The sequence below is a fragment of the Triturus cristatus genome, chromosome 10, assembly GCF_964204655.1.
Source record: "Triturus cristatus chromosome 10, aTriCri1.1, whole genome shotgun sequence".
Lineage (NCBI taxonomy): Eukaryota > Metazoa > Chordata > Amphibia > Caudata > Salamandridae > Triturus > Triturus cristatus.
In genome coordinates, this window is record NC_140593.1 from 772,930,699 (window position 1) to 772,946,339 (window position 15,641).

Sequence of the window (15,641 nt, forward strand, 5' to 3'; positions counted from 1 at the left end):
TCACCGAGGTGACGTCCACACTAGAGAAAATGAAAAGCGGTTCCCCCCTTGACCCAGCCCCAGCCAGATTCCTTAAAAAAGGTATCCTCCACCATAGCCCCTATCATCAGGGACCTTATCAACTCTTCCCTCGCTGGTGGAACGGTACCCCCCAACTGGAAGAACGCAGTCGTGAAGGCTTTGCTGAAAAAGCCCCAACTGAACCCGGACGACATGTCCAACTACAGACCGATCTCACTGCTCCCTTGTATCAGTAAGATGGCTGAAAAACTAGTCAACTCGCAACTATCCCAATTCCTCGAGACAAACAACATCTTGCGCCAATCTCAAACTGGGTTCCGACCCGGCCATGGCACGGACACTGCACTCCTCTCTGTCATCGAGGAGGCAAGGTGTATCCTAGATTCAGGGGGATCAGTGGCAGTGATCCTCCTGGATCTTAGCGCCGCCTTTGACACGGTGGATCACCGTGTCCTATTACACCGCCTGGCCAAGGCAGGAATTGTGGGTACAGCGCGAGCGTGGATCGAATCCTTTCTCTCCCATCGATCCTTTCAGGTGTGGGACGGCAACTCCCGGTCAGATCCTCTTCCACTGAAGAACGGAGTTCCCCAGGGGTCGTCACTCAGCCCCACCCTGTTTAATGTCTATATGGCTCCCCTGGAAGACGTAGTGGCCCCCTACGGTATAAAAATAATCAACTACGCTGACGACACCCAACTTGTCGTCTCCCTGTCCCACCTGGATAACCATCCTGACAGCTTGCTGCACTGCCTCCAGGACATACCTGGATACCTGGATGTGTGACTCGGCCTTGAAGCTGAACGGCGCTAAGACCGAGATCATGCTCCTGGGCAATAAATGGACTACCTTCCCACCCACATCTTGGCCCGACACTTTCGGCGAAATCCCCTCTCCTAGAAATGAAATCAAAACTCTAGGAGTCTGGTTGGAACCCGACCTTACCATGAAAACACAGGCAGCCAAGACAGCAGGCACCTGCTTCGGTCTCTTACGGTCCGTATGCAAGATCCTGCCCCTTCTTCCCCTCCCATCCAGGAAATTACTTGTTCAGGGTCTTGTCCTGGCCCGACTCGATTATAGCAACGCTATCTATCTGGTGGCCCCGGAGTACACCCTAGACAAACTCCAACGCACCCAGAATGCGGCGGCCAGGCTCATTATGAATCTCTCCCCTAGAGTGTCAGCTAAGCCTGCCCTCAAAACTCTACACTGGCTCCCTGTCCGCCAACGAGTAGAGTTCAAGGCCCTTTGTACCACCCACAAGCTCATCAATGGAGCTGGCCCTGCCGCGCTTAAAAATATGGTTACCCCCATATAAAGCCTCAAGACCCCTTCGCTCCGACGCCGAACATCTTGCTACGGTGCCCAAATTCAGGAAGGCTCGCACCGGCGGTCGCCGCTTTTCGGTCAAAGCCGCCACAGCCTGGAACTCTCTCCCTCTCAGTTTACGCCTGGAACCCTCCTACATGGTCTTCCGTAAGAAACTTAAAACCCTCCTGTTCCCCAAATAAGACACTCCCTCCTCCTCCTTCAGGATCTTTATAGGTTGAATAGCGCGGGGATGCCTACGGGTCACCAGGCGCTCTAGAAATCGCAAAATAATAATAATAATAATAAGTTTTGGATTTTGGCTATCTGGGCACCTCCAACACCACAACCAAGGATCCAGGACTGGTGCGACACCACTTGGAGGTTCAGGGCTCACTCAGGCTGGGTCCAAGTGCGGGTTCAATATGTGGCAGTCTTTTATGCATTTGTGGCTCTGATCAGGGTGCCAGCAAACTAGCACTGGAGCCTCTCTGGTAGTCCTGGGTTCAGGTGAAGATGCAAGTCCCCACAGCAAGGCTGGCCTCTGAGGAGCCAAGGCAGGCTCCAGCAAGCAAAGCAATCCTTCCAGGTGCAGGAATGCAGTCTCGTGGAGTACACAGCAGGCCTACAGCAGTGGGCAGTCCTCTGAAAGTCGTTCCAGAGGTCCAGAAAGTGAACTGAACAATGGGTCTGAGTACGCTATTTTCATGCTCTGGGCTTCCTTTGCAGTTGGAAGAAGTTTCCCGAGGTTTCTCTTTGAAGTGCTTGGATTTCCTGATTCACCTGCCCTGACTCCAAGCTGACTGTGGAGACAATGCATAGGTGACAAGCCCTTTGTGTGAAGGCAGAGCTTATCATATTCAGTTGCAAGTGGGATTGTGCCAAGCTTGACCACCCATCCTGCCAGCAGCTGGCCCATTCAGACACACGTAATCCTTCCATTGTGTGACTGTCTGGGAGGTATTCACAAAGTCTAAATGGGAGTTACACCCAGTTATGTGATCCATGAGAGGATGCAGGCACCAGATGGCTATAGGTAGGAAAATGACAACTTTATGAAAGTAGCATTTTCAAAATTGAAATTAAAAATACGACTATGCCATTAAAGAGGATTTGTAAGTACAATTTTATAGATACCAAACATGAAATGCTTATCTGTCCTCCATCAATAGTTAGCACTTTTTAGATGTAATAAGGCAAACCTATATTACCCCATGGGAAAGAAAGGCCTCACAGTAGTGAAAAATGAACGTAGGTGTTTTTCACTACCAGGACATGTAAAACATAAAAGTATATGTCCAGTCTTTTAATTACAATGCACCCTGACTATTGGGCTGCCTACGGCTTACCTTAGGGGTGACTTGTATGTAATAAAAGGGGAATTTTTAAGGCTTGCCAAGGGGTTATATTGCCAAGTTGAATTGGCAATTTAAAACTACATTCAGGATTCAATAGTAGATTAGGGACATGTTTTGAGGGACTACTTTAATGGGTAGCACAATATGTGCTGCAGGCCCCCGTAGTATCATTTAATTTACAGGCAAGGGGTATGGTATGGTATACCACATGTTGGAAAATAACCCTCTCTGAAGGGTCACCCCAATTGTTTGCCTTCCTCCTCTTCTTTTTGTAACCTTTTTGATGGCTTTAGGACTCTAGCCACTTTTCCACTGCTGACTAGTGCTAAAGTGCATGTTCCCCTTCCTCTAAACATGAAATAATTAGTTTACACCTGCTTGGCAAATTTGATTTACTTGTAAGACCCTTGTAAAGTGGTATACCATGTACGCAGCTACTGTGCTTCAAATGCTACTAATGGGCCTGCAGCACTGATTGTGCCACCCACAGAAGTAGCCTTTCAAACCTAGCTCAGGCCTGCCACTAAGGGCCTGTGTGGGCAGTTTACCACCACTTTGACTTGGCATTTAAAACTACATGCCAAGCCTTACACTCTCCTTTTATTACATATCAGTTACCCCTAAGGTTGGCCTTAAGTAACCATAGGATGGAGTGTTATGTAAGAAAAGGGTAGGACATGTCCTTTGTTTCTTTGCATGTCTTGGTATTGATAAACAACTAATTTTGTTTTTCGCTACCGTGAGGACTATACCTCTCATAGGTTAACATCGGCAATATCTTGAATGCACTTTAAAGCTGAAATTCCGGATTACAGATGAATTCTTCCTTTATGGTTCATATCTTTGAATTGGTAATGTCAAGCCCCCTTTACTGGCAAAGTTGGATTTGGCATTATTAGTTTAGCAAGTGGGTATTTCTCTGCTCTTAGCTCCTTGTGTGCCTCCCAGCCTGTCTCCTATACATGTCTGAGTTTAGGTGACAGCTACACTTTGTGCATACCCTCTAGACATCCACAAACACAGGACACTCAGCTGCATCTTCATACTGATGGGTCTTCCAGGGCCGAGGGAATGGGAGGGACTGACACTCACACTTCAATACGTAGTGTCCTACCCTCACACAAAACACTGCTCAACACCCCAGGGTTAACCTGGCAAACAGGATTGGGCAGAAAGGGGATCTGCATGCTTCAAAGACCAGCTTTTGGGGTCATCTCCACTTGAAAGGCACTTTTGGGTCTCTGACCCCATCTGATCAGACACGTTTTGCACCTGTAAGCAGACATTGCTGGCTCTACATCTGTATGTTAACAGAATGACTGTTGTGCTGCCAGGAGGGACTGCCACTCTGTTAACTGCTCTGCTGTATTGGCATGCTGTTCACTGAGCTACAGGAAGGACTGCCTTTTTGCTAACTGCCTTGCTGTGCTGGCCTGCAGACTGCTACCTGTGGCTTTGTTCTTTCTACTAGTGTTCTCCAAAGGCTTGTGGGCTTGCCCTCTGTTTCCCAAAGTCTCAGCGCCTTCAAAGATTTTATCCCTGCCGTGGGATTCTTCTAATTGTGAGTCAAGCAGGTGCACTTGGACCAGGAGCCGTGATCTTATGCTCCCTGCTTGTTTGAGGATCAGCATGTGCCTGAGTCCTAGTGAGTCAGGTGAAATCCAAAGCGCTTCTTGTTTCCCAAAGGTCACCTTCTCCGAGGGTGGAGAGTCGCAGCAGTGCTGAGGGAAGCCCCGTCAAGCAAGACCTTGCCGGGGTGCCTCAGCAACGCAGAATCCTTGGATAGACTTCAGGTCTAAAGTTAGACTTTAGGCCTAAACTTAGGGCCTTATTATGCCTTTGGCAGTCTCGAAGTGGGGCGCCATCCTGCTCTGAGACCGCCAAAGTAAATAAAAACACCCACCAGAGTATGATTTTTAAAGTATCTGGTGAGCAGTTCTTTGGCTCTCCGACACCGGTGCCTTTGAAAACGAAACAGCAATAGGAGCATCAAAGGCAGTTCCTGCAAGAACTGGGTGTGCATGCAAACAAGGGGCACAACATGTGCTCCCCTGCATGCACCTTATGGTGCAGAGGCACAAGGGGGCTGCTTCCTCACCACCACACTTTTCATGGTGGTCACATCACCCGCCCGCCAAGCATATTGCAGCCTTAAGACCGTCGCAACATCGTCAGGGATCTCTGATGTGTGGTGGTTGCATCGGTGACAATGAGGTCCGACCGGCCAAGTTGTAATGGGGTGGTTGGACTGCCGGTGCGGTGGTGCCCGCACCGCCACCATGGCTACGGTGGTTCGATGGACCACAGTAGTCATAAGGCCCTTACACTTCTGGGGCCATATTATGCAAAGTGCCCCGGGGGTGCAATAGGCATGTGCGCCTGCTTTGTGTTCCCCTGGGGCACTTTAGTATTACAGAAATTCTTGGCATGCTCTTCACAAAGCAGATGCTTGTGCAGCCCTTTCTGTAATACAAAGAGTGCTTGCTCACATATAGCGCCAACCCTCATTTGCATTGGGGTATGGCCTCATGCAAATGAGGGAATCCCTGTGCCTCTGAGCCCACACCATATTATAGAGGCAAAGAAGCTGTCAGGAGGTGCACTGATAGTGAGCCACCTTTGAGGTGGCGCACTATCAGTGCGCCACCTGATGGAAGCCCTCTAGAGGGGGAAAATGGGGTCCTATGGACCCCCTTGACATCCCCTTGCAGGCAGTTGCAATTAATCACTGTACCGGCTTTCAAGGGGATCTCTAATCCCCCTTAAAAGTGCAGGCATGTAAGTCAGTGATGTTTTATGAAGCGCTCGATTGCTGAGGCGTCTTGGTGCTGGGAGACAAAGGTGTGAGGTGGAACCAAGAAAGGTCAGATCGTTACTGAGTGGTAAAGAGTCAAGTTTTAAATAAGTCCTGGAATTTTGTCCGAACAGGTTGGGATCTAATGAACAGAGGCAGCTTGTTCCAGAGCTTAAAAGCTAGATAGGAGAGGCACCTACCTCTCCATTTTGCCTTCTTGATTATCGGGACGTTGACCAGTGCCTGATTGGCTGATCCTAGTATGCGTCCAGGGTTGTACCATTGGAATAGTTTGCAATATTCCGTTGGTCCACCTCCATACAAGGTTTATGGACCAGACATAGCACCTTGTTCAATCTGCTCCTTGACTGGGAGCCAGTGAAGATTCCTAATGGCCCCGATATATGATTGTATTTAGGGCTGTTCGTTAGGGTTCTGGCTGCGGCATTCTGCAAAGATTGTAGTTTGGTTAACTATTTTATCAACCCCTAGGTAAAGGGCATGGCAGTGGTCAATCTGATATAACATGAGTATTACAACAACAGTTTTCCTCAGTTCCATTGGAAGAAATGGTAGAATCTTCCACAGTATCTTTAACGTGAAGTAGCAGGTCGAGGTAGCCTGGTAGATCTGTCCTGAGAAACGGAGCTGTGTGTCCCAGACAACACCCAGGTTTCTCATTTCGTCCACGTTAATTTGGCCACATTTTGGCGTGTCACCACAGTGAAACATGGGGCGGCTGCTTCAGTGCTGCTCCGTATTTCACTTGAATGTGCCGCCTCCAGCGCATTCAATATAATACAGCGCTCTTTCCTTGTTAGCGACGATTGCACGTATTGAAAGGTGCGCTCGGCACTAACCAAGATAGAGCTGCATATTCTATAATATAGCACCAGGTCTAAAGTTAGACTTCAGATCCAAACTTAGACTTCAGGTAGAAATTTAGACTTCAGGTCTAACTTTGCCTTTGTGAATCATGCTCCAAATGTTCTCCAATGTTGTCCATGAATTAACAGGCAAGTAATTGCATGCAATCCACCTGGTTGCCCGATCTATTTATTACACCCTCTCCATGGGTGCCTGATTCTTTTTCTGTATCTCTTTCTGCTGCACCCTATGGGCTGAAATTGTGTGGCAATTTTTGGATTGTAGACACAATGTGGACTATTCTGACATGCTGGCCTAGCCACTCTCATGCAGTGCTTATTCTCCTTTTTTTTTTTTTTAAGTTCAAATAATTTTATTGAAAGAAAAGATAAGGTGTCAAGAAACATTATACAGTGTTAAGCATACATCAATACATTCCAAGTTTACTACATAAGAAGTATAAAGAATTGGACTATTAACGCATATCTAAGGGTATGCAAGAATGTACTAAAATAACTCAATGAGGCAATTTAAATAACTGTATAGAGAATCATGGAAACATCAGGGAAATCAAGGTGGCTTAAGAACTTCCTGTTGGGGAGGAGTAGGTAAAGAGAAACATTAGGCACTAAAATCAATATATGTTATGACTGGTGACCACAAATCAGCACGCTTTATAGCTAAATGAGGGGGATAGACGAAAGCAGTATCCAATCTGTGGTTATGGCAAACAGTAAACCACCAAGCCTTATAGGAAATTCTTGTAAAGTCTTTCCAGTTAGCAGTGATCTGCTGAAAGGCTATCGCTAATAACAAATCAATAATTTTAACATTAAAAGAAACTTTATCCCAGATGGAGGATAAACTTCACAGAAAAATGTGGGTAAAAGAAAAGGAAAATGCAGTATTAAAAATATAGTTAATCCTGGACCATACCCGCACCCAAAAATTGTGAACATGCGAGCATGAAAATAGCATATGGAAAAGATCGGCGTTAGGGGAGGAGCAAGTCCAACATAAATCTGGAGTAGTTGGGACTCTTTTAAACAATTTGGCCGGTGTGAGTAAAAGTCTATTATAAATGAAGAATAGTGTTTGCGTGGTATTTGCTGCTCTAGAGGACTTGCGTATTTTAATCCATATGTCTTTCCACAATGATACCGGCCAAGAAGTATCAAAGTCTTGTTCCAAAGCCACTTCGATTTTAGTCTTCTGTCTATCAATATCAGAGCTATGCAAAAGATTGTAAATAGTTGAAGCGGTAGGTTTGGTCAACAATACTGTATGAAGACCTGAGTGTGGTTCTGGATTAAGAGAGGTATCTTGTGTGGTTAGGCACTGGGAAACAGATTCCAGCACAGTTTTCTTGAGTATATTATACTTATGAAAAAAAGAAGTTGGAAAAGAGAAAGTCTGCTTGAGAATACTGAAGGATAAAAATTCCGAGTTTGAAAATAGCTGGTGGATCCATACCAAACCCCTATTTCTCCAGCTTTTCCAATAACAAGATTTGTTATTAATCAGTAAATTTTTATTATGCCAAATGGTAGAGTTCAGAAAAGATTCCTTGCTGATACCAGCAGTATGAGAAGGCCTGACAAGTAGCTTGGAAGTGTATTTTAATATAGGGGTAGAGATGGACTGTGGTTTACGGGAAAAAGAGATATTCACGGAAAGAATGAGGGGAGAGAAAATGGCGCTCAATTGAAGTCCAAAGGGGGCAATCATCTATAGAATCGACCAACCAAGAAGAAGCTTGGCGAAGTAAAAAAGCTTTGTGATATACCTGAAAGTTCGGAAAATTAACTCTGCCCTCGGACTTAGGGCAAATTAACTTTTGCAAGGACATTCGAGGTATCTTCTTACCCCATAAGAAAGCGGATAAGATGGAATTGATTTTCTTAAAGAATTTTGCTGCAAGTGGAGTCGGGATATTGGAGATAGTATAGAGAACAATGGGCGATATCATCTTGATGGTGTCTAAACGACCCCACCAAGACAAGTAGAGAGGATGCCATTTGGTAGTCAAGTCAGAAATTTTCTGAATGCATTTGTTCATGCATAAATCTACAGTTCCGGAAATCGAGGGTGTGAAAAACAGACCTAAGTACCTAATGTGGTTAGGGCTCCATTTAAACTGAGAGGCTTGAAAATCCGAGCTAAACGTATGCGCAGTTAACGGTAACATTTCACATTTATCATTATTTAATTTATATCCAGAAATGAGGGAGTAATATTTCACTTCTGCTAAAAAAGCTGGGATGGAATCCTCTGGTCTAGAAACGAATAACAAAATGCCATCCGCATAGGCTGCAAGCTTGATATGAACATTTAATGTTTGAAAGCCGTAAATAGCGGGATTCTGACGCAATTTAGACAAAAATGGTTCTAGAGCTAGGTTGAATAAAAACGGGGAAAGGGGACAACCTTGACGCACCCCCCTCTTCAAATTAAAGAAAGGGGAGATTAGGCCGTTAGCGCAGACCGCAGCACGTGGATTAGAATAAAGCAGGGATATTAAAGTTGTAAAATTGGGTCCGAAGCCAAACCATTTAAGAGCGCAGAAAAGATACTTCCATTCGACCCTGTCGAAAGCTTTTTCGGCATCTAGCGCAATTGCTGCCAACGAGTCATTCATATGTGAAGACTTGGATAAAACGTCAAAAAAGAGTTGTGTGTGGTCTGTGATGACACGCCCCTTTACAAAGCCGGATTGTTCCTTTCCTAACAGGTTTGGTAGATAAGAATCCAAACGTATGGCTAAGGCTTTAGAAAAGATTGTGTAGTCAATATTGACTAATGAAATAGGTCTATAATTTTTGCAATATTTGGGGTCTTTGCCTTCTTTAGGAATGAGACAAATATGGGCCTCTGAAAAAGAACCAGAAGAACTTGCGGAGGAGTGAAAAAAAGTAAGAAGCGAATGTAATTTGGGTATCAGGAATTTAGAGAAGTGAACAAAAAATTTGACTGTAAAGCCGTCTGGACCCGTTGCCTTATCCTTTTTAAGTTTTCGAAGCGCCTCCAACAATTCATTCTGAGTAAGCTCAGACTCTAGGTGAGAAAGAACCGGAAAATCCTGCAGGGGTCTTTGGATGGTTGAGAAAAAGTGCGATAGAGAATGATCCGTAGGTTGAATCTCCAAAGAATATAAAGATTTATAGAAAAGAGAAAACTCATTCAAAATCTCAGCGTCTTTGAATTTTAAGACCGCATGTTCGTTGAAGACAGATTCAATATCTAATTTGTTGTGGCGAGTCTTTAAGTAATTGGCTAATAATTTCCCTGCTTTATTTTTACCCCCATAGAATTTCGCACTAGATTTCAGTAAATAAAGTGAAGCATCATCTGTGGATTTTTTGTTAAATTGCATCTTAGCCTTAATAAGGGAATTTAAGCATTCCTCCGATTTGGAGTTATAATACAAATCTTCCAGTTTGTTAATATGTTGGAGAAGATCTGTAAGAGTTTTACGTGCTAATTTACGTTTATTTGCTACATAATGGATGATAAAATCCCTCGCAGAAGCTTTGAAAGCATCCCAAATGGTGGAAAGAGACAAAGGATCCTCTCGAAGTAGTCAGTGAGGAAGGAAATAAAGGATGTAGAAAATTGTGGATCTAAAAGAAGAGCATTGTTAAAGCGCCATCTTCTGGGAGCGTCCTTTCTAGGCAATACATCGAAGCCTATTGACACGGGCGCATGGTCCAATAAAAGAATTGGGCCAATATCTGCGTATGTAAGAGATTGTGAAATATTGTGGGAAACAAAGATATAGTCAATTCTTGATTGAGTATGATGGGCCGGGGAATAAAAAGAATATTCTCTGGTGGTGGGATTACAAAGACACCAGGCATCTAACAATTTATGTTGGGTGATAGTGTGAGTAAATGACCTGTGTGTTTTGTTGGGAATAAAGTGTACCTTAGAATTCCTGTCTATAAAGGGAGATTGGCAGGGATTGCAATCTCCTGCCAATATAAAGTTATCATCAATACAGGTAGAGATTTGCTTAGCTAAAATAGACCAGAAGGAAACGTCTCCAATGGTGGGAGCATAAACATTGAGAAGAGAAATCGGAACATCTTTTAGTAGTAATTTAACCAGAAGCCATCTCCCCTTATCATTAGATTCCTGTAATAACATCGTAATAGGGATTTGCGACACAATATCGCAACACCGTTTCGTTTACCATCCCCAGGAGAAAAATCTTCACCCACCCAGCCCCTTTTCAATTTCAATGACTCAATATCAGTAAGGTGCGTTTCTTGAAGAAAAACAATATCAGCATTCAATTTAGCCAGGTGGGTCAAAACTCTTTGTCTCTTTATAGGAGAATTAAGACCCCTAATATTCCATGTGATTAATTTAAGTGCCATAGATTATTAAGAAGTAGAAAAAAGAACAGTAGCATGAAACAATAGTCCAAGTCTATGAATTGAAAGAATATAAATACAAAAACCGACAGAGTAAAGAAAAAGAAAGCAGTACAATCAAAGCTAATAAAAAAGAGAAATTTCAAATGAGAATAGCTAACAATAGATCTTAAGTGAGTTAAAAAAGAATAAAATGCCAAAAAGTGCCAGTATAACAAGGATTGAAAGAAGAGGAAAAGCAAAAATGTGATAGCAGAAAAAGAAGAAGGAAAAGAATTGAGAAAAAGAGAATCAAAAATATGAATACCTGGAAAAGAAGAGTGAAGAAAAGAGGCAAGAAAGAAAAGAGACAGAAGCAATACTTTTAATACCCAGAAAAGAAGAGGAGAAGCATTATGAAGCAATTTAAGAAATAAAGGTAAGAAAGCACTGAGGTGTGTAAAAGAAAAGAGATATAGAGCCCAAAAAAGTAGCAGAGGAGGTATATGAATAAAGACACCTGGAAATTCATGAACACAAGTAAACAAAACAGAACATAAGACAAAAGACAAAACAGAACACATACCTACATAAAGGAAACATGGATGCAGGGGTAGGTAGAGCCGCATGGAGCAGACGAAACGTCAGAAGGAGGCCGAAACTGGACCAGACGGAGGACACGCCAAGACAAGAGCATAGCTGTAAAGATAAAAAAGTATAAGGTTAACACATGCCTAAATGTAGAACAGTGAACAGACGTTTACAAACTGACTAACTAGAGCTTAGGCACATATGCCCAATGCTTAATTGTGTAACCATTAACAAAGAGTTCAAAAGAAAACCATGTGAAATGTGAAGAAGCCGGCTGCGATGAATCCATATGATCAATCTTGTGGGAATTGATTAAACTCGGATGACACAATGGATCTTCATATGAAGTTGTATTGTTATTGTAAGTAACTTTGAATAGACATGGGTGGTATAGACAGTATCTAGCTCCCATTGAGCATAGATCAGATCTCATGTTAAGAAAGGCCTTAGGTCTGGCAGCTGTAGCCCTTGAATAGTCCTGCGCAAAAAACAAAGTTGAACCAGACCAGGACATTTTTTGGATGGATTTAGCAGCTGAAAGAACTTTTAGTAAATCCGTATATTCCAAAAAGTAAAGAATGACTCCTCTTGGGCGTTGCGGTGAAGTGCTATTGGTGGAAATTCGCCCCAACCTGTGAGCGCGTTGAATGTTCAACTCAGGGGTATCTGGCAAGTGAAGTATCTTAGGAAGGAAAGTTTTGAAGAAGCCAATGGGGTCTGAACCTTCCGTGCCCTCCACCAGGCCGTATAAGCGTAGATTATTCCTTCTATTGCGATTTTCAAGATCCTCAGTTTGCCTATGGAGCACGATAATTTGTGACTGCAGAGATGGAATATTCTTGGAGACATCGGCAAAAGATGACACAGTTTGCTCCACAGTGTTAAGTCGCAAATCTAATTGGGACCACTTATCGGACAACACCTGTAATTTAGAATTTGTCTCTTCAACGAAGGGTCTAAGGGCCCTTATCTCTTGTAGAAGTAGCTCCATCGAGACTGGTGAAGAAGACTTGGAAGGCGAGGGAGGTTCTTTCTTCAAACGTTTAACATTAGTCTTTCCTGAAACTGCGGGATCCATCGCTGCACTCTGAATTTCAGATGGCAATAAACCGGATTCCTCCAGTTTAGAGAGTTCAGAGAAGAGCTTTGAATATTTGAGGAAAGTGCGCTTTGGTTTAGTAGAGGTGTAGATAGAACCCTTTGCCCTACCCATCAAAAAGGTGACAATAGTGTATAGGCAAGCAACCAGACAGTAAACGTAGAGTTCAAAGAAAGAGCCGTGAGGCAAAAAGGTTTGCGAGCTGTAAGAAGATCCAATCCGTCCCAGCGCTGCATAAGCGCCCAAACGTAAAAGAAAAAAAAATATATATATATATATATATATGGTAGTTCACCACATAGAAAAATACAACTATTGATGCCTGCTAGCAAAGGAGCAATTAGATATCCTGCGCAGGAGGAGTGGCTTATACTGAGAACCTGAGGTGAGTATCATTGGGCACCACAAGGTGGCATTGACGATTTCAATGTCTCAGAGAGCTGAAGAAATTAAGCACAGGACGCCAGGGGGACCATGCTACAGGTACCACAGCGTAAAAATATCTCAGAGGTAACTCATTTGGACTCAGAGTGAGGGAATGCGGCTTTTCAGCGTGTTGGAGGGAAGGACAGCCATTTCCCAGACAGACAAGAGCAAAATGGCGGCTGTAGTACGAAGGCAGCTATCAACAGTAGAAACAACAACTTCCTCACTGTATAACCTTCAGAGTCTCTATGAAAAAAGGGGCATTGAGATCCAGCAGGTAGTAAACAGCCAAATTATAGGCATAGCGCTGCAAACATTAGGACCGCTTGTGAGGAATGAAGAGACATTGCTAGCGCGCCTCTGCACCCAAAAAGGCGGCCGCGAAACGAGCGACGCTGCCAAATGGCGAAAACAGTCCAAAAAAGCCTCCTTTCTGTGAACAACAAAGGCGCCTGGGGTCTTGAAACAGGGGCAGATAGTTCACAGCGACAATACGCTGGCAATATCTGCGCTGGCTGTAGATACGGCGCGTTGTATCCGCCCAGTCCTCGGAACCTCACAGAAACACCGCCATGCTCGTTGGGCGCTAAGCCTCGCCCCCCTTATTCTCCTTTTATGCAAGGAGTATAGAGACAAACGTACAAAAGGATTTTATGGTGACAAAGCAAGTGATTCACAAAATCACATTGTTTGCTACCACAAAATACTGTTTTACTATCTCCTAAATACTTTTAGGAGTCAGAAAAATGTTTCGGAATCACAAAAGGGGTTTTGTAACCCATTACGAATTGCAAATAGTAGCGGCATAAAACGGACATCTCGTTCCGATTTGGAAAGTTCAGGAGGTGCAAATGGTGGTACCCAATTGCATCACTGGGGTCTATTCTATCTAGACAATTTTTGATTGCCCGGTCCAGTCTACGTAATCTAACCCCTGTTCAATGACTTTGCACATCTCTGACTAGGGACTACTTATTGCTGAGGAGCCAATGCAAGTTTCTGTCCAAATATTCTGAGTTTTGTGGTAAGTACTGCACTTGTAACTAAAACACCGGGGGTATTGATGTTTAGAGTTTGCAATATTTCCTCCTGAATTACGTGGGATTTTTAATGAAGCATAATATATCTGATTTGAAGATGATTTGCCAGCTGCATAGAGCACTCATCCTGTACATTTCTACTGTTGAGGGTGCATGGGAAACACAACTGACAGCCTCAGTTGATTCAGTACAACCAAATTAAAAAATGAATAAAAACATAAACAAAAGCAGTAAATAGTAATATTGTTGTCTATACTGTAATTGCATTTCATTTTCAGTGCTTTATGATAATGCCATTGTGCAATAATGAGTTGAAGCACATCAACATTTATTCTTACAGATTTGGATTCTAGAAATAGGCCTGCAGTTTTGATTCTGAGAAGAATGGAGAAAATATAATAAAGGAGGCTCATGCATTTGTCATAAGTTCTGTTCGTTAGCAGTTCATATTTCATCTACTGTTATATAAAATATAGAATAATTTAATTTAAGGTCAACTTGAGGGGCCTGCTTTCCTGACAATGTTTATAATGTAAAACAGCTTCTCTGAGTTGAATCATAAGAGATGGAAAGGCAGACTGGACTGGTGGAAATTGTCTCTGTTGGGATTACCTACTTAAAATGCTGCGCAAATAGCCCCTTTAGCAAGTGCCTTTGCATTAGGCTATCATAATATTATACAAACAACTTTAAGAACTGGTATGACAATATGGACTCCAATCATCATGGAGACTGATTTAGACTGCTAGACTTGACACATTTCTAGTATTTTCTTTATTTTTATTTTATTTTGAATTTAAAGTTGAACTCTAGTAATATCAACAATTGCTCTGAAGGCTTGTTAAAGGAGACAATATTTTCTCTAGACGTATAGAGTTCCCACACTTTGCTCCAGGAGGCGTGATTCAAAATGTGCCCACTTATTGCAGCCCTTGTCCTGTCCCACAGGGATAAGACATCAACCAGCATGGATTTATTTGGACAATGCCAGACTCCTCTCCTTATGTTTCCCCAGAGGTGCACTTCTGGGGTCAAGGAAAGTTGCTGACTAATCCAAGTGGTTGCCACTGTGGTTGCCCCTCTCATACACAGTTACACAATGCTACAAGTTTACTGTGTGGTAAACCAACATCAGTATATTGCAATTACAATAAATCCTAGTGGAATGTAGATTACCAAGGAGGATTAGATTTTTCCAGTCGTAAAACCACACAAAACGTCCAATTCCATAGGGTTTTAGCACACACATTTACCATTTACTCTAAGCCTATGTTATGCAATGAAAATAATAGGTCTTTCCACCAAAGAGCTAAAGCTGTCTTCATCCAAGAATTAAAAATCAGTCTGAATTACTAATTTGCCTCAGCGATATCTTTATTTAGCACAATGAGGATTGCACGCATCCATTCTAATTGTTCAAATCTTCTTTCCCAGGTGAGATGGAAGAACTGGAAACCCAGTGGCTGACTGGCATCTGCCACACTGAGAAGAATGAAGTCATGAGCAGCCAACTAGACATCGATAACATGGCCGGGGTCTTCTACATGCTGGCTGCAGCCATGGCTCTCAGTTTGATCACCTTCATCTGGGAACATTTGTTTTACTGGAAATTACGATTCTGTTTTACTGGAGTCTGTACAGGAACACCTGGATTGCTGTTCTCTATCAGCAGGGTTAGTATGCGCATACGTGCTGGTAGAGCCTTTTTACTTATTGAAGTTATCTACAAGTCCATGGTGGGGAAACAAAGGTTTATTATTTCTCATTTTTGGAGGACTT

General features: G+C 43.2%; 1 protein-coding gene across 3 annotated transcripts in view; it reads left to right on the plus strand.

Moving 5' to 3' along the window:
• GRIN2A (glutamate ionotropic receptor NMDA type subunit 2A) overlaps positions 1–15,641 on the plus strand; it is a 1,558,104-nt gene that overhangs the window by 1,528,795 nt on the left and 13,668 nt on the right. For all 3 annotated transcript variants that reach the window (XM_085628306.1, XM_085628307.1, XM_085628308.1), the window contains one exon: positions 15,297–15,535. In XM_085628306.1, the coding sequence (XP_085484432.1) occupies positions 15,297–15,535 (239 nt within the window). The remainder of the gene's footprint in view (positions 1–15,296; positions 15,536–15,641) is intronic.